Consider the following 25,831-nt stretch of genomic DNA (forward strand, 5'->3'; position numbering starts at 1 on the left):
TGAAGATGCGCTAGGCAATAATGAATATACATAATACATATATATTAATTATAAGCTCAGGGTAATGTCCATACAAATATAGTCGATACATTAAACAAACGACACAATAATAAAACATGAAGAAATACATATAGCAATACCACATCGATGCAAGCCAAAGTTCACTGCTACTCCCTCTATTCCAAATTACTGTTCATTTTATCTTTTCTAAGTACATAGTTTAAAAACTATGTATCTAGATATAGTATATATCTAGGTACATAGTAAAACATATGTATCTAGAAAAGCAAAAATGAACATATTATAATTTGGGACGGAGGGAGTATAAAATTATTATCCACTCTCGGTTACTAGGAGTACTAGACTTAACCTGCATATATATTTCCTTCAACAATCTAGGTTGCCATGCATCTAAGTATGCTAGACTATATGTGACACCTAGAACATATCCATATTCATCTTTCAGTCAGAAAGGAAATCTCCCAGCTGATCACCAAGACAAGCTGCCTGGGAGGACCCAGCCCCCTCTATCACTAGAGCCACAGAAGAACTGGCAGCCCCAATCTTCTTGTCAATAGCCAAGGTGGCCACCTGGCTGCTGCTACTGGCTTGGCTGGCATGATAAAGTATGGGCGGCTGAACTTGAGCCAGGTTGTTCATAGTGGCATGCTGGCCACCAGCTCCAATGTGGTTTGAGTTGTAGGCACCGCTGGTGATGAACCCCTCCCAGTCGGAATTGTTGTTCTGCGCCCAGGGCTCAGCATCGTAAAGGCCAATGTCATTGATGCTATAGCGTTGCTTGTGGGCATTATTCCCTATCCTCCGAAAGTACTTTTGGGCATGGCTGGAGACTTGCACTGGTGTCCTGGTGGTGACAAAGTACTTAGAGATGTTCTTCCAGTTGCCACGGCCGTAAACTTGCAGACCGCGAAGGAATAACCTACAACAAGATAGGGTTTTGGGATGCACAATTAAGATAGGAATTTAGATCTTCTTCATATATGCAAAATCAGTTAAAATAACACAAGATCTTCGTGTCTCATGACAATAAAAACTCCACAAGCTATACCTTCCCAAACCCTCTTTCTAAGCTCAATAGCATCAATCCCTCAAAAGAAAAAAGCCCCAACCCATATCCTTTCCTTCCTTAACCTCCCATCTCAAGTGCCTGTTGAACATCTATTAAGATTGCCATGTTTTTAGGCATCAAAATTAGGAAGTGCATCCCATATTCCGAAGAAGTGTAATAATAATTCACATGAAATAAATGCCAATTATATCCAAACAATAGTGCAAAAATAAATTAAAATTAAAGATAGATCATGGCTTGTGCATGTAAGAGGATTAAAAGACATCTAGTAAATTAAGAACCTGTGCTCTGGCATGGTCCAAAATCCGGTGCGCAGCCTCTGCATACGAGGAGCAGACTGCCTTAATGGCACCGCTTGTGACACCCTCATGTTGTCTATGGCTGGATCCTCCACTGGAATTTCAAAGTTGTTGTTCACAAGGTCCCTGCTTGCTGCCACAAAGTAGTAGGAGCTGTTGTCGGTGGTGCTTTGCATCATCTCCACTATGAGATCAGCATACAAGCTTATTACTTGAAGCCTCTCCTTCAAGGGGAACATTGCATGGACTTCATTGATAATGTCACTATGCTTCTTGTTCATGTCAGCTGTGTAATTTTTGTTGGCTTTGTACCTAGCGATGAGTGATTTGACCATCTTAATCTCAGAGGCACTCCATTCTCCATTGGTCTTGGTGGGATCCATGGGGGAAAGTGTTGTGTTCTACAACAATTGCTGCTAGCTAGTATAAACTATGAAGATGGCTTTTGGGATGCGAAGAATGGCAAGCACAAAGGCAGGTATTTATAGATCTGTGGCAAATCTTTTTGTCCCGGTTTTAATTAATTAGAAAACCGACTTTGATATAAAGTCAAATAGTGATTATTTAATAGTAAGGTCAAAGATATCAAGTCATACATAATCGTATTTCGATATATATTATCATTTATGTGAATAAAAAATATCAAATAAATAGTATTTCTCTTGCATAGTTCTAATATGGTATCGGCGATCAACGGATAGAGGCCTCATATTAATGAGCGAGATATCAATGGCCTATTGGACTCACAGGTGAGATTATAGATCAAAAGTTTCGCATTAAAAGAATGACCTGCTTGTTTAACTAAGGAAAGCCTTCCCTTATGCACATAACCCAAAGTAGGACTGTTGCAGGCATGGAGGGTTTTATCAAACCAATATCCTCCATTTTCTTTAAGAAATAGTAGTATCTATCTCTTGCCGTATGTATGCGGCACATCATAGATATTATTATTCGAAGGCATCAATTATTGCAGGGAATCGATATATTGGCTCGTCACTACCCTCTCTGGCCTCCGCACGGCCATGACAGCGTCGGGCCGTCGACTGGTTGACAAATCGGCAAGCCACGAGCAGGAGTGGGCGATGAGGCGAGCAGCTAGCTAGAGGAGTACTCAAGAAGCTCTATCAAATCAATACTGCTTCTTGCTACAATGAAGTACTCAAGAAGCTCTACCAAATCCTTATGCAGCAGTGTTGATAGGAAGCAAGTTGGCGCTAACATACCAGATGGGGTACAACTTCGACAACAGTTTGTTGCTCACCAGGAAGAGTTAGCTACCTTGAAGAAGAAGACAGAAGAATCAGAATCAACTCTTAAATTGCAATCAGCTGAGATTGAGAAATTGTAGAAGGTAACACAAGATAGTGAAGCACTCCTTCATCGACTGCTAATCTATACAAGAGGTTAAGATCAATACTCTACTTTGTCTCTTGAGATTATGACCTGGATGCAGCTATGTTAATCTCTGTTCTTTGTCAGACATTTATCTTGTAATAGTTTGTGATATGTGATGAACAATATGGTAGTGGTTGTTTCGATAGGGAGCAATAATTTATTTTCTTGTATACTGTTGGCGCTAGAAATCGGTCAACCGAATCCCAGCGACCGACACACGACCCGGGAGAATCTGCTTAGCTCCTGTTCGGGTGAATGCCCTGGTGCGGTTCACGCGGCGTGCCAGCCAATCTGACCTGTTGATTGGCAAGGAAGAATACGTGTCAGGTTCAGAAATCGCGATCGGCTATGTTCCGATCTCGAGAGAGTTTATCAGCGAATCAGCCGATTTACTATGATAACGAAATCGGCTATGAGACAGCCCGATCTCTGTAGCCTTGTAGACAGGAGATTGCTAAAGTAATCGGTACAAAGCTATGATAACAACACTAGGAATAGGTCTAATCGGCAATAGATGAATTTAATAGCAAAATATGGAAAGAGCCGAGACTACCGATTCCTAGCTGGATAATTAGTGATAAAGACTAGAAAAAACAGGTAAAAACCTATGAATCTAGCAAATATCGATAACTGGTGAATAAATCTAAACGAAACAACAGCGATACGCCCGAAGTTAAAGCTTAGATATTACTCGATAAACGGAACTTACAGAATCGGCCGGAGATCAAGATGATGCAGCCCTGCCAACCCGCACGAACTTGTGAAAGGAGAAAAGTGATGGCGAAGTCGCCTGCTCGAAAGTAAGTACGAAGAAAAAGTAGCTTGTTGTATTGATTGGTTGATGATTACAGATTTACAAAGGTAGCTATTTATAGCCCCGTACAGATAACTTCTTAACCGACTAGAATTCTATCCCTAATTCAAACAGAAAACAAATATCTACAAGCACAATTCGTGCTAGGTTAGTTACTCCACGCTTCGTGGGCTGATTTCCACCTTATCCTTCTATCCCTCTCCAAGCCCATACAGGCCCAATTAGCCCATCTTCCGACTCGGCCGATTCCTTATCGGCAAAAGATCACCGATTGAGAACCCGGTGCATTCGACCCAAAGCGAGACAAAAGTCACCGGCCGATCTCGCACTACAGCACCATTTGGCCGATTCCCAACTGTGCTTCTCCGATTCCCCTTCTTCTTGGCGCTGATTCTTCTAGTGACGAAATCTGGCGTCAACACATGCCCCCTAGTTTCGGAGTAAAACATAGTCTTTTACTTCGAAATTTTTATAACCTCCCTTCCGAAACGGCCGCAGTAAAAATATCCTTCCGTTTCGCGGTCTTCCAGCTGATCATTGCAATTTTTTCGAAACGGGCGTCCACGACAGCCACTACTCCCGAAAAACTCGAAACGTCGGCGCGGTAAAAATTCCATTGTTTACCCTCCTTAGGCATCCTTTAAATAGCGCCTCACCCGCAACTCATCTTCAAGCTCACGTCTCTTTTCCCAGCGCGCGCGCATTCTTCCTCTTTCAATACTTTTCCCTTGCCGCCGAAGCTTTCTAGCTCCACCTCCTGTTACTTCTTCCCTCTTCTCTTCCAATGGCGGCTCCTTCCGGCAGCTCTCCCGCACGCGGTGCCCCAGAGGTAGCACCTCCGGTGGTGGTGGCGACAACCGTCACTCCTTCCACAGATGAAGGAGCTTCATCGGAGATACCAATGGCGATCCCCATCGCGGCCCCGTCGTCCGCATCCGAATCGGCGACCACGCCAATCACTCAGAACTTCATCCCAGAGGTAAATACCGAAGTCTTCCTCTATCGGCAATGTATTCACCTTAGATCTGTTCCTTACTTTTCCACACTCCCTTTCTTTTTAGGCAGTTTGGCATAGAATTACCATTCACCTCACGGGAAGTCCCGGCCTTGTTTGTCTCGGTCCCATGGGAAACCCAGATCCAATAGATCTCATAAATTTGGAAACCGACCGGATACCCTTCAAACGGTCTGATATGAATTTAGATCACTGGGTGGGTACTTTTAGATCCTGGCCGAATGAAACCCCAGGTTGGAAGGAGTGGTACCAACGGGTGGCCGCATCAAGGAGCGTCTCATGGGACGAGCTCAAAATCGGCCAGTGCATCAACCTTTCCTTATCTCAAATGGAGAAAAATGAGCCGTTAGTGATGGCGGCCTCGTATTTTTGGGCTGATGCACTTAATGCATTCTTATTTGGGCACGGTCCTATGACCCCCACACTGGCCGATGTGGTCCTGTTGACCGGCCTTGACATATCCTCCCCTGACACACCCTTCCGCCTTTTGACGACAACATCACATCGGCTGGATACAAGGGGAATCGGCGGTTGGAAGGGCTTCATCAGAAGTAATAAGAAGATCGGGACCGTTGAGAACAGGGAGCACACGGCTTTCCTGATGATGTGGCTAGAAAAGCACTTCTTTTGCGGAAGGGCCGCCGGTCCAACAACCAACACCCAAGCCTTAGCTGAAGCACTGTCCAGAGGAGACCATGTCCCCCTCGGGAAACATTTACTGGGGGCCGTGTACCACATGCTTCATCAAATCGGCACAAGACTATCCAAGGGAGAACCGATCGGCAATCAAGGCGGGCCTTGGTGGTTTGTCATTCTGTGGTTGAATCTTTACATGAGCAGAATCACCCAGCAGCCAGTGGACCTCATGACGTTCCCCAATGTCGAATCAGCAGAGGACCCTACCGAACGCCGCCGATGCATGTCCTTTGGCGAAGCGGCGTCAGCTTTCCCAGGTTGCGCGTATTCAGCGAGACGACCCAGTCTTTGAGCTCCCCACCTGCTTCGATTCGGCTTCTGGCCGATTTGATGAAGATCTTTATGAAGGGCTGATCAAACCAGGACTCCTACCGGCCAACTTCTTCTCAGGGAAGGATGCCCCTACGTACGAATTCTACAACCCTTCCACTGCAGCACGACAATTCGGCATGGGTCAGCTGCCGATTCAAGTGTATTTTGCTGGCCGAATCAAGTTTAGAGATGAGCTCACATCTGGCCTGGATTACGGTCGGTTGCGAGACCGAATTCCAGACTCCAGTACAATTAACTTGAACGACTGGCTATTAGCTCCATTTGCCGTCCAGCCGTTCAAACTCTGGTGAGCCGATTGGAAGCAATTTCTCTTCTGCAACTCAGCATCGGCGTACTGCAATCTTCTGGACCCGGCCAATATTGACCCAAACGCCGAGGTACTTCACATAGCCGATTTCTATTCTTCTTAACATGATTGAGTACTAATGACTTTATTATTTCTTTAGGCCGAGAATCGGACCCCTCCAACGCACAGCCGCAGCGGACGGCTGATAGAGAGCCATCCATATACCACTTACCCTCTTATCGGCTATGACGCTCCGTCTGTTGACGTGATTGCCGGCCGATCAAAGCAAGTTCATAAGAGGACCACTAAAAAGACCAGTCGCCGAGTCTGGGCTCGTACGGAATCGGGGGATCCTCCTGTGCTCGTATCGGTAGAAACTTCTACCGCACCACCTTCCCAGGTCATTCAAGGTGCCGATACTCAAGCCATCACACAAGCCGGGGTGGCTGCCGCATCATTATTGTTGGAAGCTATACAGGTAAGCCTGAGTTTTACTATCTCCGATTGTCATTCTGATATTAACCCTTCTTAACTTTGTACCTCACAGAGCACCCCTATGGAAATACAACAATCGGCGACAACTCAACCAGACACCGACGCGCCCCCGCCCCCATCCATTGAGGTATAGTATTTACCTTACGGATTTCCTTCAGGTATTTGCGTAATGTACTTATTCAACCCTCTGACACAGGCCATCGGCACCCCGAGCGCTCCTCGACCACCGATCTCTTTTCAGGGAGCTGGTCCAAGCACCGCGCCGATTACCGTAGAATCTTCTTCATCCGATGAACCCATGGCGCAGGCTCCTGAGCAAGGCACGACGGCTTTACAAGTGCAGCATGAGGAAATTCGCTTCAAAATGGTAAGTTCCTAACTCGGCTTTCACCCAGCCGATTTGTTCTCGTTCCCCGCCGACTCATCCTTTTTCTTTATTTTCTTCAGGAACAAGACTCCCCCGATAACAGCCTCTTTTCCTTTGCGGTTGCTCTTTCTGATGACGAAGAAGTCGCTTCCCGCCAAGTCGCTCTAAGCTCCGTTCCTGATGACGTCCGAGTTAAACTTACCAATATCCGATCTCTCCTTCAGGGGGACATCGGCCGATTAGTAGAAGATGCTTCGCCGATTCGGCAGCTCTTCAGTGACGTCAGCGGACGAGTACCAGAGGAGGCGGAAGAAGCCTTGGCGCCGGCGGCCTTCATCGAGTCCATGAGGATCCCAGTCTTTAGGGCCCTTCGTCACATGGCCGATCGCGCAAAACTGGCCAAGACTCGAGAAGATGAAAACGCTTTCAAGCATCAGGCTCAAGAAGCGCATCGGCGTATCCATGTTCTAGAAGACTCCCGCCCGGCGATCATCGGTGAGATAGACCGCCTCAAACGTCGAAGGGCGGAGCTTGCCAAGGAGATGGAGCAAGTGACCAAAGCAATCAGTGCCGAAGAGAGTAAACTCCAAGAGCTACCCTCTGTTATTGCCGATTTGACACGGGAGAGGCAGCGACTTGCTCATGAGGCCTTAAGACTTCATCGCAGCGCATCGGAGGTCCCTGGATCGGCGGAAGAAGACCAACGGGTTCTTGACTCTGCGATCAGATCCGGCGTCGGGCCATCACGGCTATCGATACCCTTCTAGGTAATCTGTAAAACACTGACCGTTTTGTATGAACATTTACTATCTTCTTTGACCGTCCCTCGCGACGCCCTTTCTATTTACTGCCTTCTTATTACTGATGGGACGTCGCCTTACCAAATTTCCACGCATTTTTTCCCATAAATACCGACCTCGGCGCCTACTCCCGATAGCATTAACTTGGCTCTCATTTTACTTCTCTTCTTCTTCTCATCGGCGCGACTGCTCCGTTATGGCTTCATCGTCCTCTTCTTCTGTTAACCAGGTGAAGCCCTGACCTTTACCTTCCCTTAGATCTTGGGAAAAGAATGTTCCTTCTTATCCCTTCTTTGTTTAAGCCTCAACGTCTTAGCCCGGAGCTCGTGCGCGCCATCGAGTGCATCCACTCCAAGGACCCATTGTCATCGGAGGACAAGGCGCTGATCCTGGCTCACCGAGAGGAACTCCAAGACCACATTACTGCGGAAGCTCATGTGGTCTTGGATTCCGTGGTGAGTGAAGGTAATTGCCGATCTCCAACCGTCAGGGGCCATCGCCGTGACGAACCTGAAGATGACGTCACCTCGGCAGCCCGCACGATTCTGGACTTCATAGAGAGGAACGGCGGCCAGCGACCTCCCACCGACAGGAACCGTCTGCTTCCTCGGCCAGTCGTCCTTGCGGCGGCAGAGACCTCGCGCCTCCGTGTCGTGAACGAGTTGGAGCGGAACGGGAAGGCGTCCAAGAAGAAGAACAACTAGTTTGTTTTTTGTATTTTTTGTTCTAAGGGCGACTAAATGTTTTGTCGGCCATGTAACTCGTCGCCCGTACCGAATGAATGTAATCGGCCGATCCGGTCGACTAAGTGTTTGAACCGATTCGTATCGGCTATGTGTGATCGTGTCACGGTCAATTTCTCACGCTCCGACCCATATACTAGGGTAGTACCTTTTCAAGTACCTTCCATTTAGAGCTCTGGTAAATTCTTCTCCTTCTATTGTTTCCAAAATATAAGCATTTCCTGGAGCGCATCTGCCGATTTTATACGGCCCTTCCCAGGTAGGGGACCATTTTCCGAATTTAGGATCTTTCGACCCGATCGGCAACACTAACTTCCATACCAAGTCTCCGGGGGAGAACTGTTTGACTTTGACCTTCTTATCGTACCACCTGGCTACTCTCTTTTTATTTTCTTCAATGCTTATCAGGGCCCTCAATCGTTGGCTAGCCAAATCGTCAAGTTCCCTTTTCATAAGTGATGAGTAATCGTCGGCCGATAACTGGTCCTGAAGCGAAATTCGTCTCGATCCTGCCCTTGATTCCCATGGTAGTACTGCATCGTGACCGTACACCAACTGGTAGGGAGACAATTTGGTAGCCCCATGACAAGCCATCCTGTATGCCCACAGGGCCTCAGTCAAACATAGATGCCACTTCTTTGGCTGTTCTTCGATTTTCCTTTTGATCAACTTGATTATCCCTTTGTTGGAGGATTCTGCTTGACCATTGGCTTGGGCGTAATACGGAGAAGAATTTAACAATTTGATTCCCATATCGGTCGTAAACTCCTCAAATTCCCCCGATGTGAACATTGTTCCTTGATCGGTTGTTATAGTTTGAGGGATGCCGAATCGGTAGACGATGTGGTCCCTTACGAAGTCGGCCATGATAGCCGATGTCACGGCTCTCAACGGGATTGCCTCCACCCATTTGGTGAAGTAATCAGTAGCCACCAGAATAAATTTGTGCCCCTTGCTTGACGGTGGGTAAATTTGGCCGATAAGGTCTATTCCCCACCCCCTGAACGGCCATGGCTTGATGATGGGATTCATGGCCGATGCGGGTGCACGTTGGACATTTCCAAACTTTTGACACTCCTGACAACCTTTATAATATTTGAAACAGTCTTCGAGGATCGTAGGCCAATAGTACCCGTTGTTCCTGATCATCCACTTCATCTTATGTGCCGATTGGTGTGCTCCACATACCCCTTCATGGATTTCTCCCATTAGAGTCTTGGCCTCTTCTGTCCCAAGGCATTTGAGAAGGACTCCGTCAATCGTTCGGTAGAACAGATCATCTTCGAGCAGTACGTATTTGGTGGCATGAAAGCGTACTCGTCGCTCCACCTTTTTGGACGGATCCTTCAGGTAATCGGCAATCTCTTTACGCCAGTCGTCGGCTGCGAGTTCTAAAGCCATAGCGCCCAGAATCGGCCGATACCCAGATGCATGCTGGGCGAGTTTGTTTGCTTCTTCGTTGCGGTCCCTTGGAACATGTTCGATTACTGCCGATCTGAATTCTTTTAAGAGCTGTAAGCAATCTTCGTAATAAATTCTTAATACGTCATCTTTGCACTCAGCCCTTCCGGTCAGTTGATCCACAATAAGCATAGAATCTCCGAAGACCTCAACAGACTCGGCCTTGACTTCTCTCAATAATTGTAACCCTTTTAATACAGCTCTGTACTCCGCTTGATTGTTAGTAGCAGCGGTTTCTATCGGCAGAGAAAAATCATAGCTTGCCCCCCGAGGCGATATGAGAACGATGCCGATTCCCGATCCGACCCCGCATGACGACCCGTCGAAAAATAATCGCCAAGGTGCCAGTTCCACGAGGGCGATCTGTGATCCACAGTGCTGGGTGATGAAATCGGCCATGACTTGGCCCTTGACGGCTTTTGCCGATTCATACCGCAGGTCAAATTTTGATAGAGCTAATATCCATTTGCCGATTCGTCCTTTCAATATCGGCAGCGACAGCATGTATTTTACCACGTCGTCTTTGCATACGACTACACATTCTGCCGACAGTAGATAGTGCCTGAGTTTGGTGCATGAGAAGAAAAGACACAAGCACAAACGCTCTACTGGAGGATATCTTGTTTCAGCATCCAGGAGTCTTCTACTGACGTAATAAATTACCCGCTCTTTGCCTTCAAACTCCTGGACTAGAGCCGACCCAATAGCTTTTTCATCGGCTGATAAATACAGTTTAAACGGCTTACCAGTTTGAGGGGGAACCAAGACTGGTGGTGAGACCAAGTATTGCTTGATATCTTCTAACGCCTTGCGCTGTTCTTCTCCCCATACAAATTCCTGGTCTGGCTTTAACTTCAGAAGTGGTGTGAACGCTTGAATCCGTCCAGATAGATTAGATATAAATCTTCTGATGAAGTTCACCTTGCCGATTAGAGACTGCAGTTCGGTTTTGTTCTGTGGGGCCACGACTTTGTTGATGGCCGCTATGGTCTTCCGATTGACCTCTATGCCTCGTTCGTGTACCATGAATCCTAAGAACTGTCCGGCGGATACGCCAAAAGCACATTTATTGGGATTCATCTTAAGACCGTGCTTTTTGGTACACTCTAGCACTTTTCGCAAATCGGCCAGATGTTCTTCGTGACTTTTGGACTTGACCACAACATCATCGATGTAGATTTCTACCAGGAGGCCAATGAGTTTGTGAAAAATGTAGTTCATGGCTCTCTGATATGTAGCGCCAGCATTTTTCAAGCCGAAAGTCATCACCACCCACTCGAACAAACCAAGATGGCCTGGGCATCTGAAGGCCGTTTTGGGTATATCCTCTTCGGCCATAAGTATTTGATTGTATCCGGCGTTTCCGTCCATGAAGCTAATGATTTTATGTCCCGCGGCAGCGTCGATCAGTACATCGGCCGTTGGCATGGGGTAGCCATCCATCGGTGTGGCCTGATTAAGATTCCTGAAATCAACGCAAACGCGTAACTTCCCATTTTTCTTGTACACTGGTACGATGTTAGAAATCCACTCGGCATAACGACATTGTCGAATAAATTTTGCTTCGATTAGCCGAGTTATTTCAGCTTTTATGTCTGGTAAAATTTTAGGATTGCAACGCCGTGCGGGTTGTTGGTACGGCCGATACCCTGGTTTTATGGGTAGCCGATGTTCAACAATGGATTGGTCTAAACCTGGCATCTCGTGATACTCCCAAGCAAAACAATCCTTGAATTCTCTTAACAAATTTGTCAATTTACACTTGTATTCTGGATCTAAATTTGCACTAATAAAAGTCGGCCTTGGTTTGGTTCCATCACCTAAGTCTATCATCTCTAAAAAATCGGCCAACGTCAACCCGTGCCCTAGCTTCCCATCTTCTCGGGCGAACTGATCCATCTATTCTGAGTCCTCGGAGCCGACTGCTCGGATCGGCTGTAGGCCAAAATCGGTGACCTTCAGAAAATCGGTCTCCCATACCCTACCTGATATGCACCTGACGGTTTCGCAGCTCCACTGCTGCATGTCGGCTGCTGCAATGCTGTACGCGGAGTCGGCTTTGACCACCTCGATGTTATCGCCGACCCATTGTACGAGGCACTGATGCATAGTTGACGGGATGCAACAGTTTGCGTGTATCCAGTCTCGGCCAAGTAGCATATTGTAGGATCCCTTGCCATTAATAATGAAGAATGTGGTAGGGAGGGTCTTACTGCCGATGGTGAGGTCGACGCAGAGAGCACCGCGAGCGTTTGACACCTTGCCTTCGAAGTCCTTGAGCATCATGTCCGTCTTGGTCAGGTCGTCGTCGCTTTTCCCCAGCTTCCGGAGCATGGCATACGGCATGATGTTGACAGCAGCTCCTCCGTCGACCATTAATCTAGTAAGGGGGCGACCGTCAACATGCCCTTTAAGGAACAATGCCTTCATATGTTGTCGTTCGTCATCTTCGGGTTTTTCGAACGTGGCCATCATTGGCTCCAAAGCCAACTGCGCTGTCTGTTCTCCTATCGCCGATACGTCCTATTGATCGGCGGGAGTCATGAATTCCATCGGCAAAATGAAAACCATAACGATCTCGGCTGCCGATTCGTCACCCGCCGACTCACCGTCTCCTTTATCGTTTCTTTTGGGGCGCCACACCCGAGGCCTTCCTTCCTTCTTGTCCGTCGCGCTTTCCTCTTCGTGCTGTTCCCATTGGCGGAGACGTTAGATTCTTCGTTTTTGAGACTTGGTCAATCCATCGGGACACCACCTGGGGTTTATTGGTCTTCCCCCTGACCTGGCGCGTTCCCACTCTGGTTCGCGTCCTAACGGGTTTTCATCTATCACCCGAGCATCGGCCATCTCTTCGAGCCGGCTGTGGACGCTGGCCTTGTTATCTGATTGGTTATGCCGATCAGTCCTGCCCCCCTGCCTATCATGGCGTTTATCTTCCGACCGATCATATCGGTCACTTCTGCCCCCCAGCCGATCACGTACGGGAGGGCGCTGGTCATCTTGGTTGCGCCAATTCCTGCTGATCGGTTCTGGCTTTCTGTCTCTGGAGCGAGACCTGTTGAACGGCCGATTGCCACGATACGGACCGTTGCATTCTGGGCAAGTATCGGCCGAGGGTAGCCTGAGGTTATTTTCCCAACAATGAATGAAGAACGGGCATCTCCAGTGCTCCTCGTGCCGACGCATCGCTTCTTCTCGGGACCTTGAGCGTTCATGCTGACGTTGGTACTTCTGGAGCAGGAACTGGGAAGTGATGCGTGGTCCTTCTGACTCCCCATCATCGTCTTCCATCCGCCGCTTCCCCTTGACATCTTCAGGCGTAGCTTAATTTCTGGGATCAACGGCGCCACTCTTTTTGGCCGATTCAGACGTCAGCACTTTTGTTTGGAGTGAATTCTTCCCCGTATCAACCATGTTGGTAGGAAAGGGGTGTTGGTCGATCTTCATTGGTTTGGCCGATTTTGCCGGCACTTCAAATTTAAGTCTGCCTTGCTCAATGGCCGACTGTATCTGTTGCCTGAAGATCTTGCACTCGTTGGTATCGTGTGACGTGGCATTGTGCCACTTGCAATACTTCATCTTTTTTAATTGTTCGGCAGAAGGTATTGTATGGTATGGTGAGAGTTTAATCTGCCCTTCCTGGAGAAGAAGATCGAAGATTTTATCGGCCTTAGTTGTGTCAAAACCGAATGCTTCCGGCTCCTTTTTGCCGAATGGGCATGATATTGGCTTCTTCCCCTTGATCCACTCCGCAAGTCCGACTTCGACATCTTCTTCATCCTCTAACTCTTCCAGGAACGCCACTTTCTTTTGGAAATTCCTCCGCGGATCGAAAGAACGCACCTCCTGTCCTGACAATCGGTGAACAATCTGGCTCAGACTCTCAAACTCCTGTGAAGCATACCTTTCTTTGATGTGAGGCAGAAGGCCTTGGAAAGCTATATCGGCCAACTGCGCATCGGTTAGAGCCAGGGAGTAGCACTTGTTTCTGATTTCCCGAAACCTCTGTATATACGAGGGTATCGGCTCATCACTCCTCTGCCGGAGGCTGGTCAAATCGGACAGCTTCATCTCATGCACCCCGGCATAGAAGTACTTGTGGAACTGTCTTTCTAAATCGGCCCATGTGATAATTGAGTTTGGCGGCAAAGTCGTGAACCATTGAAAGGCCGAACCAGACAGAGATGACGAGAACAACCGTACCCGTAGGGCATCTTGCGTAGCTGCTTCTCTGCATTGGATGATGAATCTATTCACATGCTCCACGGTCGAAGTATCATCCATCCCCGAAAATTTAGTAAAATCCGGAACTTTATACCGATGGGGGAACGGCAATAGGTCATATGTGGGTGGGTATAGGTATAAGTTTGCATTTTCGGCTTCAAGCCGAATTGTTCTTGCATCACCTCCGCAATCCGTGCCGACCAATCTGGTTGTTGCTGATGAACTGTCGGCTGAGGTATCGGCACGTGCTGATAAATCGGAGGCTGAATAAAAGGAGACTGATGAAAAGGTGGTATCTGAGTGTAAGCCGGCGGTGTAGTAAAGGTCGGCTGTTTGAATGAACCACTCGTTTCATCATATAGCATGAGCTCTGCTGTCTTGTTGACCTCCGGAGCGACAGGCTGGTATGGTGGTATGATCGGCCGAATGGCCGCCTGGGAGGATGCCTGGAACGGAGGGTTTCCTTGACTGGCCGATTGATTCAGACCGGCCGTGGCTGAAGGTGCCCCCCAGGGTGATGGGCTGACTGGAGGGAATGGTGCACAAGAAAGCTGGATGGAACCATATCCCAAAGGAGTTGATGATGCAGACGCGCCTGCACTTCCGACAGGAAATTGAATCGACTGTGAAGCCGAATGCGGATAAGCCTGATTTGGTGGAATCGGCTGAAAATATGTCGGTCCCCTGTATCCTTGGGGTATGCCTCCGGTGAAGGAGTTGACAACGGCGTTGTGCACCATGTTTGAAAGCACCGGGGACTGGTCGATGAAGGCGTGATGAATAGATTGTTGAATCATATCGGACATTTTATCCGAATCTTCAGAAATCGTGATCTGGCGGGGAGCAGGGAATGGAGTCTTCTTGATGGTCTCCCCGCTTCTGGAGCGACTGAAAGACTTCAGGCAAGTTTTCCGGAACTGTGCCATATACTTGTCCAGATCTTCCTTCTGGTCGTCCTTCAGATCTGCTTCCGACACGGCGTGCCAAAAGTGTGTTGGCGCTAGAAATCGGTCAACCGAATCCCAGCGACCGACACACGACCCGGGAGAATCTGCTTAGTTCCTGTTCGGGTGAATGCCCTGGTGCGGTTCACGTGGCGTGCCAGCCAATCTGACCTGTTGATTGGCAAGGAAGAATACGTGTCAGGTTCAGAAATCGCGATCGGCTATGTTCCGATCTCGAGAGAGTTTATCAGCGAATCAGCCGATTTACTATGATAACGAAATCGGCTATGAGACAGCCCGATCTCTGTAGCCTTGTAGACAGGAGATTGCTAAAGTAATCGGTACAAAGCTATGATAACAACACTAGGAACAGGTCTAATCGGCAATAGATGAATTTAATAGCAAAATATGGAAAGAGCCGAGACTACCGATTCCTAGCTGGATAATTAGTGATAAAGACTAGAAAAAACAGGTAAAAACCTATGAATCTAGCAAATATCGATAACTGGTGAATAAATCTAAACGAAACAACAGCGATACGCCCGAAGTTAAAGCTTAGATATTACTCGATAAACGGAACTTACAGAATCGGCCGGAGATCAAGATGATGCAGCCCTGCCAACCCGCACGAACTCGTGAAAGGAGAAAAGTGATGGCGAAGTCGCCTGCTCGAAAGTAAGTACGAAGAAAAAGTAGCTTGTTGTATTGATTGGTTGATGATTACAGATTTACAAAGGTAGCTATTTATAGCCCCGTACAGATAACTTCTTAACCGACTAGAATTCTATCCCTAATTCAAACAGAAAACAAATATCTACAAGCACAATTCGTGCTAGGTTAGTTACTCCACGCTTCGTGGGCTGATTTCCACCTTATCCTTCTATCCCTCTCCAAGCCCATACAGGCCCAATTAGCCCATCTTCTGACTCGGCCGATTCCTTATCGGCAAAAGATCACCGATTGAGAACCCGGTGCATTCGACCCAAAGCGAGACAAAAGTCACCGGCCGATCTCGCACTACAGCACCATTTGGCCGATTCCCAACTGTGCTTCTCCGATTCCCCTTCTTCTTGGCGCCGATTCTTCTAGTGACGAAATCTGGCGTCAACATATACATAAATATGTGTGTTCTATTTATTATTTTGCTAACCGGATCAGAATTGAAATGAAATCAATTATTTGTCAAGCTCGATTGGTTAAATTTATGTTTGCCTCAAGTGGGCTTAGCCCACATATAATTGGGCCAAAAATTAATTTCATTATTAAATTGCGATTAAAAGGGCCGCAAATAATTTGCACAACTTTTGAGCTCAACCCAACAACAAATGGGCCTACCGGAATCAATTTTGGGCTATTTGAATAACATTAGCCTATCGGATTGGGCTTGACCCAATAACAAATGGACCTACCGGATTTAATTTTGGGTTATCTGAATAATATTGATCTGTGGGAACAATTTTGGGATCGACCCAACAACAAATGGGCCAATTTTGTCACAACTGTCATACCACATCGGATGCCATATCAAATTTTGTCCATCGTGGCAAAACAGTTAGCAACCAATTTATGATGTTTCTGTTTGACAATTCATAGGCGTCATAATCTTAGTGACCCAGCGAAATAAGGAACATCACTAGTCGCAGTTTATGACGCTCGACTAATGACGAAGGGTTTTCATCACTCCCGCGTCATAAATCATGGTTTATGATGCAAAAAACATGTTTATGACACTTTGGTTCATCATAGGTCAGAAGATTTCTTGTAGTGATAGTTCTACAGTGGAAGAATCTCATGCACCAAAAGATCCGATGGTGTATGTTTCATATGTGTTAGACTAACAGGCTTGCAATCCAGTTGATGAGATGAGAAAGAAGGAATTGGAAGATCTTAAAATTGCAAGCATTGGAGCAAGCACCAGATAAATGTTTAGATAGCATATTGGCTATCTTTGAAGACAAACAAGATCACTAAAAGATCCGACAAGGCATCAAACAAAGCATCATAGCTTTGAGAAGTAGTGGTTCCAACGGCTATATGGGAAAAAGGAGAACCAAAATATCCAATGCTACCAAAATGTGACCATTGGATATTTCAGTGCTCACTAACTTTTACTATCGTTGAAGCAATGACTTGTTTGATGTGTTGGAGTGAGTTGAACAACATTGGAGTGCAAGACACATCAAAAACACATCCTTGCCACCAAAGTGCTAAAGTGAAGCGTCCCACATAAGTAGAGACTAAATGTGATACAAATATCAGTCCCAGGAGGCTGATAACACATTTATTCAACAAATGGTTCAAAAACCGTACAACTCCCGAAGGAGCGGGCGGGCAAGCCACACCCAAATAAGAACTAAACCAACAATGATACAAATCCAAGTTGCAGTCCAGTCGGACTCTGGGCTGCAATCGGAACTAAGCATCAGCGGAAGCATCCTGCAAAGGCCAACACCACAGGCAGCGTTGGGTGTGAATACGACCTCCTACTCGAGATCCTCGGCGACGTAGTCCGGGTCTTCCTCTGAAGCAACAAAACAAGGGTGAGTACGAAAGTACTCAACAAGTCCAACCCCATCCACGGAGGGGGATACAAGCAAGAGTATGCACAAGATATAACAAGGATAAGGTTAGGGTTCATTTGCAACAAAGCTAGATTTTTAACACATGCAAGGGTCCATTTTCAAAAGAGTTTTCATAGAGCTTTTCCTTTAGTAACTGAACATTTAGTGGGGTTGATCATACACAAAGGATCCAGTTTTATTGCTATCGGACTCCCCATCCGTCATAGCTCACGGCACAACTGCCAGACACTTCCAAAATCCAACACATGCCATGAAAACCATCCATCTCCAAGTGCTAGTTATGTGACCAAGCCGTAACTCGTCCAATGCCGTGGACACGGCTACCCGGATAGGTTTTAACTCTGCAGAGGTTGTACACTTTCCCCACAAGTAGGGTACCGCAGCACGATCACCTTAGTGCCAGTGCGGATCCTAACAAAACCATTACCCACCTTAGCTAAGACTGACTAGTCCACACGGAAGCAACCAAGGGGTTAACGACCTACCAACAAGGTCTTAACCGGGACCTAAGTCACAAAGATCTTACTCCTTTTCCATGGGCTCCCGTTGCTCACCAGTTCACCCGAAGACTAACAGTTTAGCTAGTGGGATTTATGCTAAGCCGTTGCCGCATACAACGGTCGAGTGGTTGCATGAAGGTTGGGTTAGGCAAGATGACACATCAACTCAGTCCTTAACCATGACAAGATGGATATCTCCCAACCTTGCTCAACCACCAAGGTACGAGCCCAACATATTGGCATTTCACACATGAAACACCCATCCATCTCATCTAAGCATTTCTTTCCTTTACCTCCGAAAAACCCAATTTCCCTTTTTAAAGCACTCACACATTTATTCTTTAACAAAACACATTGTGGTCATGATTGAATTGAGTAACAAGGTCCTAAGCATTCTAGCAGTAGTTACCATCCAAACAGAGTAAGTCATATTTAGAGATAATTATAGGACAAGCAAGGAATAATCATAACAATCAAGGGGTGGCTATCCAACCATGTCTCAACAGTAAAACAATATGCAATTTTATAAAACAGACCAATAGGTTGTGTTTGAAAAACTAGGATAAGTATGCATCAAAGGGTGAGATTGGACTTGCCATTCTCAAAGCCTTCCGAGAGTTCTTGCTCGCGGTACTGGTCCTCGAGCTCGGGCTCGCTGTCAAATTCCTCCTCGCGCTCCTCCTCGGGTGCTCCACGATCTACGGCACACACAATCGAGAACACAATAAATAAAAGGAAATTAAACTTTTACCCGTTGAGCTACGAACAGAAAATACGAACGGAAAATTGAAGGAGTGAGTATTTTCATGAAATTTGGATATGCCTCAGCGGAAGTATATGGGAAGAGGCCGTGGTCAAATTTGGGATCAATTGGAGGAAGTTTGGCGCGTGAAATGACAAGTTAAAGGAGTGTTAGGGGCTTAAAATAAGGTTTAGGACTAAACTACGAGAATCAGGGACCTATTTGTAATTATTTCTAAAAGGTGGAAGGGTGTATCCGTGAGACTTCTTTGAGAGAGGTGGGAGGGCCGGTTTGCAAATATGGAAAAGGAGAGGGTTAGATCGAAATTGGAGGCTTTCTTCCTCCTTGAACCGTGACAGGGAGATGGGGAAGAGGGGGAAAACTGGTGGGGGTGCCGGCCGGCCAGGCCTCACCGGCGACGAGCCAAGTGGTGGGGGAGGTAGAGGAGGATGAGGGAATCCCATTTGAGGCCTCACCTCGGGCGGATGGTGACCGAAGATGGGGTGTCGGTGGTAGGCAAAGAGGCGGCTCGGGCGGATGTTTGGGGCAGTGCGCAGGGGAGTAGGGAGGGACGGCGAGCTTGTGGTGGGGGAGGAGGAGGAGGCCGGCCTCGGGCAGCTTTTATAGCTGGCGGGAGGGAGGGGAACGAGCAGTGCATAGGGGACGGCGGGACTCGGTGGCCGGCGGCCTTCAATGGGGGCCAAGAATCCCGGCCGATGGCGTGCCGGAGCGGAGCTCCGTGTGAATGGCATGGTGGGGGCCGGCTCGGTCGACGAGGAGTATAGGGACGACGACTGGCGGCCGGCGACGGGACACGGGCGGCCAGGCGAGTGGCTCGGCGTGGGCGGCGGTGCGCGGCATGGCGCGCGAGGTTGGGCGCGAGGGCGGCCAGGCGCGGCGCGGGGCCGAGCGCAGGCGCGGGCGGGCGGGCGGGGCCAGGCGCCAGGAAGGGTGTGTCAGGAAGGGACGAGAGAAGGAGAAAGGAGGAAGAAGAAAGAAAGAGAAGGAAGGAAGGGAGAAAAAGAAAAGGGAAAAAAGGAAAAAGAAAAAAGGGAGGGGAAAATTAGCAAAAATTGCAGAATTGGTCGGGCACGCGCGACGGATTTGATGGGCACGTGGTGAAATTTGCGGAGGATGGAAAAAGATGACTGTCGACGTTGGGTGCCGGGACGGTGGGGTCGCCGGGAAGGAAATGATTTTCGGGAGCTCAACGGTTGAAAGATTTTGAAGCAAATTTTTAGCAGGTGATTTGAGTTAGTAAATTTTATAAGCATTACATAAAGTCATCATCCAAAGCCAACCAGCACAAACATAGAGTGTGATTAGTTCTAAATTAGGCCTAGAGTGAGAGTGATCAAGGTGTCATCAGCAAGTCCTTGTTCTTCGCCTTGGTATGGAGCGGCAATGATGACCTCACAGGGGATGAGGAGACCGCTTCCTTCGTGGAGAAGATCTACAGTGGAAACGATGTCACGGTGACCAGAAGAGGTAGAGTGTTGAGCCTTGCCTTTATGGCAAGCTTCTCATCCGGCTTGGCGAGGTCCTTTCTATCAAGTCCAAGACCTTGAACATGAGAGACTTGGTGACTGGGAGGATATCATTGATGAAGTCCAACATGGACTAGGGGTGGTATTTGCCTACCGATACCACGGGATAAATCATCATGTTGAGTTTGCATATTTTATAACCTACTCCTTTACATTTTCACATTTCATACTTGCAACTTGAGTGCATTTCTTTCTTAAAGTAGTTCTTGCTAGGATTGGCTCTAGGTTGCAAAACACTTAATGGGTGGGAAGTTCCACAATAGATCCACCATGGATCCACATCTAGCTAGTATGATCTAGCTTATGTTCATGCAATTAGTGGAAGCCATAGGCTAAGGTTTTAAGTTTTCCTAATTCACCCCTCCCCCTCTTAGGCTATATATAGGAGCACAGATTCCTTCCACTCCTACACCGAACATGTTATTCTGACCACATAAGCCCTACAAGGTATCCCTTACTACAACCACAAAGTGGATACATGCGAACACAACTAATCATGTTTCTTGGCATCTCACAATGTCATATAGGATCCACACTACACAGGTACCTTGTTTCTTAGGAACTTTGTTGTTGTCAAGGTAAAGAGGTACATTGTCTACTTGGAATCCACTATGGAACTGTCTTCGTACTATAGGCATATCAATTGAATAATACATAATTATTTAGGAAAACACAAACAAAATTGAAAGGAAAGAGATCAATGCCATAACAAAAAAACTAAATGACACACATAATATTTTTTTATCATGAGCAACTTTATCTAATACATGGAAATATTATAACATAAGAAACAAAAAACATAAGGGGATGCATAAGCAACCATTTCCCTAGTATCTTTGACAATAAAAATGATAGTGAATCTAGGATACAAGCTCATTTTGAGGAATGTTTGATCTCATTTAGGATATCAGAAATCACAAGTCTAAGTTCACATCAAGGCCTGCACCAACATCAGAAATACTATGAGCTCATTTTGCACATTTGTTCGCCATCTCCTCCTCCAAAGTCCTCCTAAGCGCAGCAATTTCCTTCTTATGTGCATTTTGGTGCCCACCACGAGCCTGTGGACTTTTGAAAGTTTTAGTGCAAAATGAGCACTTGTAGAGTGTTTCCAAGTTTTTTGGCTGCATGGGAGGTACTCTGCTAGGCCTTACCGCATATCCTAGTGAGGATAAGGCATAGGGATAGCATTCTTTAGGGTTTGAGCTTGCCTTACCAGCCATAGAATCGTATTGCTAGGTCTCTTTTCTCTTGTTGTGGGATACCTCGAAAGGTAGAAGACACATATTTTATAGGCAACTTAAAGGATTAAAATAGGATACAAGTTTTTTGACCAAATAAAATAGGATACAAGTTAATGATGTACAATTAAAGTATTTTAAAATTTTGGAGATAATTTTAGCATAAGTTGCGCAAACACCACAAAACATAGAGCAATATGAATGTGTCCACAAAAAAGTAGAACAAGATATGCGTATATTTAAGAACTACCAAATTGAACACTATGTCCAATAGAAGATTCAAGTCATCAAGGATAGCATATCCCATTGCTACTAATATCGCATAGACTTCTTGAAGGGAAAATGAATTATTCACCTCCAAATTAAATATGTAACTATGTATAGATGAAGCAGCTTTTAATGTACCACTAGGGGTATATGAAGTAGTAACAATTGTCTCAAAAGGAATAGAGGCACTAGTGATCTCTGATACATTTGATACACCAGCGAGTGTTGAACCACGTGCTTTCAAGCTGGTTCTTTATTATGCATTGGTACACTAAGGAAGTGGCGTGTTTGTATTGATACATATAAAGTCATTGTGCAATATAGCTAAGATACATACTATAAGTGTTTTAGTCAACAAAATAAAACATTAAGAATTGTGTATTCATGAGTGAAGGATCGTTGGAGCTAATATGGACAGTGGCCCCTACGATTAGGCTGAAAGCGGTCGGGAAAAGCCTCTAATTAAGCATATTCATTTTTATATTAGGGATTAGGGATTCTTAGCCGTGTAGTCATTTGTGGCATAGGTATGTGAACCATAACTAGGTTGAGAAAACCTTATGGAAAATTCAAAAACTTGTGTCCTTATATGTAAATTGGGGATAGGTGCCCATTTGGCAGGGAATAGGTTTCTTCAAAAAAAACTTTCCTAAGGAGAAATTGATATGGTTTTCCTCAATTTCTAATGTATCTAAGAAATGTTTGTAATTCTATCTTGAAATCCTTGAATCGTTTTAGTAGGATTCTCCCCTATTTCTAGAGAGAAACTTTTTGGAGAATCCCTACCGAACAGGACAAAATGTGTATAGACCAAGTTTAGATTGATATATGTTAGTGAGCGCCATCTCACAAGTGGATAAGGGGATACTTTCCCGTGTCTTACAAGGGTTGGTATCATTTATCATAAACTAAGAAATATAGAGGGTGTTCAATTTGAGGAACCACCTTGTCCTAGATGAGGTGGTCTATCATGAATCTATCACATGAATTTTGGTGGGATAAACCTATTCTCATTATTAAGCTAATCATATGTTAGTGAGGGATGGGTTGGTGATGAATCAACCTATACCATTCCTCAAACTAGAAAAAAAATTGAATGAGAAGATGATGGACCATCTCATTCCTCAAACCAAACATCCCCATACTACAATAATAAGTGCTAGTATGGACGACGATCTTACCTTATTAATCTATTTAGTTCCACCCTTCCATCTTGAAGTAAGTAGTATATATAGGTGCGGGTGATCCATGGCGATGGACATACAAAGGGAACCCTTAACCAAAGTGTTGGTAGCCACACTTTCAGACATAATGAATTTGTACCAAATGGACAAGTAAGGCCCAATATAAAGGATGATTAGGATCTAGGATACTTAGTTTAAAAAGTAAAGGTGTGATAATGCCCTCATTACACACTTTGTGTCATGTGTAAGGTGAATGTCGCATGGGCAAGTGCCATAACAAGGAAATTCATCTCTTGAGGATAAAGCGCACACACTCTATACAGAGCTAAAACTATTTTAATAGTCATGCCCGCAATAATGAGCAGCTCGGGAATGGCTCCAAAGTTTATTGTGCATGCATTTTTTATGGAAATTTTGGTCTCACATATAAACACTTGGAACCGTTCCAAATAGAAGTCATGGCCTCTGGAAGACATGATGCATTATTGTCATGTTATCCTTTTATTTTCTAAATTTAAATTCTTGATCTTTAAATTGCATTATGATCTAATTGATAAGTTCTAGTAATATGCACAAAATGCCTTATACAATGGGAGAAAATAGTGAAAGGGTCTCTACCCTAGTGGTTAGAGCACCTAAGTAGCACCTACTAGGCCTAGGTTCGACTCCCCGTGGGAGCAAATTAAACGGATCTGGAATAAAAAAAATTATAAAAAAAATCAGTAGGGGCTTCCCCTGCTAACTTCGGTCAAAAAATGGGAGAAAATAAAGAGTCTATAAATGCATTTAACAACACCCCTCCCAAAGAAAAAGGTTATGCTAGGAATGCATATGCTCTTTTCTAGGTTTGATCTAGATTGTTATGCAATCTCTTACAAAGTTTCATCTAGATACAACTAACAACATCCCCCCAAGGCCCCAACCACCACCACCACCACCATTAAGCAAGGATAAATATATATAATCGCTTACAAAGTTTTGCAATCCCAATCTATAATTCCACCATTCCATGTCTCCTCTCAGCACAACAATTTTTAACAATCTAAGGATCATCAGTCCTCATTCACAATAGAAAGGAAATTTTAAATCTTAATTATGTAACAAGGAGCAACGTGTGGTGTCTGAAACAGGGAGAGTACCTCATTTGGATGTTTTCCCGAGCATTCCTATCATTCCATTAAGTACCTGTACTCCATTAGAAATATGATGTAACATCGGATCAAACAATGGAGCACGCGGCTGATTTTCGAAAGAGAAAAAAATTGCACATTTTAAGCAGCATTGACTTAGTGAAAAAAGAAGAGCCTAGAAAGAGGGAGGTTTGGGGGTTCTGAACATCCAAACTCAAAACGAGGCTTTGATTCTAAAACTTTTGCATAAGTTCTTTAATAGAGAAGACATTCCTTGGGTACACCTGATGTGGGAGAGAAATACTATTCTAATGGTAAGTTGCCAAATCATGTAAAGAAAGTTCCTTTTGGTGGAGGGATGTGTTGAAATTGCTAGACAAATTCAAAGGTCTCACAGTGGTTACCATTAATGATGGTCAAACATGTCTTCTCTGGAATGACTTATGGAAAGATAGAGTACCTGCTCAAGCATATCCTCATCTCTACTCCTACACCAAAAAGCAACATATCTTCATTCAGAAAGCTCAGGATATTGTGGAAATTCAGCAATTGTTCCATCTCCCTCTATCAGCTCAAGCTGTTGATCAACTGGTTCATCTTGCTCACAGTTTGGAAGACCTGGCTTTAAGTAATAATCTAGATGTATGGACATATATTTGGGGGGAACCCTTATTTCTCATCATCGAAAGTTTATCACCATCAAACTAGCCATAGACAAGTCCAATGAGTGTTTCAATGGCTATGGAAGTCACGTTGTCAGAACAAATATAAATTTTTTTTCTGGTTGGTTCTCAAAGACAAGCTTAGTACAAGGAACATTCTTAGAAGGAAGAATATGTTCCTTCCTTCATACGATTGTGTTCTATGTCAGCAGGAAGGTGAGGAAACTTTATATCATCTACTGTTTGGTTGCTCTTTTGCACAGGAATGCTAGATTCACCTTGGCCTATTCATAAATCTTTTTGATGAGCCGTATTCAATATCAGAAAGCTTCATAACTCAATTGCAGGTGCAGTTCTTTATGGAAATTATCACCATCATGAGTTGGATATTTGGATGGCCAGAAATGACTGGATCTTTAAAGGGGTCTCTCCCTCAGTACAATGTTGTTTGATTCACTTCAAAACAGTTTTTACTCAAGTTATTCTTAGAGTAAAAGAAGACTGGAAACTCCCTATGTCTTTATGGCTAGAGTAGATATTGTAATCTTCTTGATTTTCTTCCTTTCATTTTTTATTTTATAGTTTTTGTTTGTAAGTTGGGATCCTCCTTTTTAAATATAATATAACCAGTAGGAGATTTCCCCCTCCTGTTCCATAAAAAAAAGGAGCCTACTTTTTTTTAGATGGTGTCGTCAAAGTCCATTCATAGTCTATAATGTGTTTCTATCAATGTTACTAAGAAGATAATTAGGTATCCATCTTTTATTTAAACTAGGTGATTCCCTGCGAGTTGTTGTGGGATTTGAGAGAGCTTTTCGATAAACTATGAACCAATGTGGTTGTCTAATTGCTCGTATAAATGGTGCACTTGTAGAGATTACATTGAAAACTATTAACGACCTTTTGGATAAAAATCATAGACTTTTGAATTACTTTTTGGTTAATTAATGGATGGAGAAGAAAGAAACCAATAATACATGTATCTAATGGATAGAAAATGTGCATGAAGTTGAT

The 25,831-nt window shown here is 45.2% G+C and overlaps 1 protein-coding gene across 1 annotated transcript; it reads right to left on the bottom strand.

The window, feature by feature from the left end:
• Positions 1-462: 462 nt before the first annotated feature.
• On the bottom strand, positions 463-1,772 carry LOC101782151 (myb-like protein H). Its single transcript, XM_004967120.1, has 2 exons — positions 1,372-1,772; positions 463-940 (listed from the first exon to the last, which is right to left on the bottom strand). Exons 1-2 carry the CDS (start codon positions 1,770-1,772, stop codon positions 463-465), a joined length of 879 nt encoding a protein of 292 aa, XP_004967177.1.
• Between the last annotated feature and the right edge of the window lie 24,059 nt (positions 1,773-25,831).

The sequence above is a fragment of the Setaria italica genome, chromosome IV (genome assembly GCF_000263155.2).
Source record: "Setaria italica strain Yugu1 chromosome IV, Setaria_italica_v2.0, whole genome shotgun sequence".
Classification (NCBI taxonomy): Eukaryota; Viridiplantae; Streptophyta; class Magnoliopsida; order Poales; family Poaceae; genus Setaria; species Setaria italica.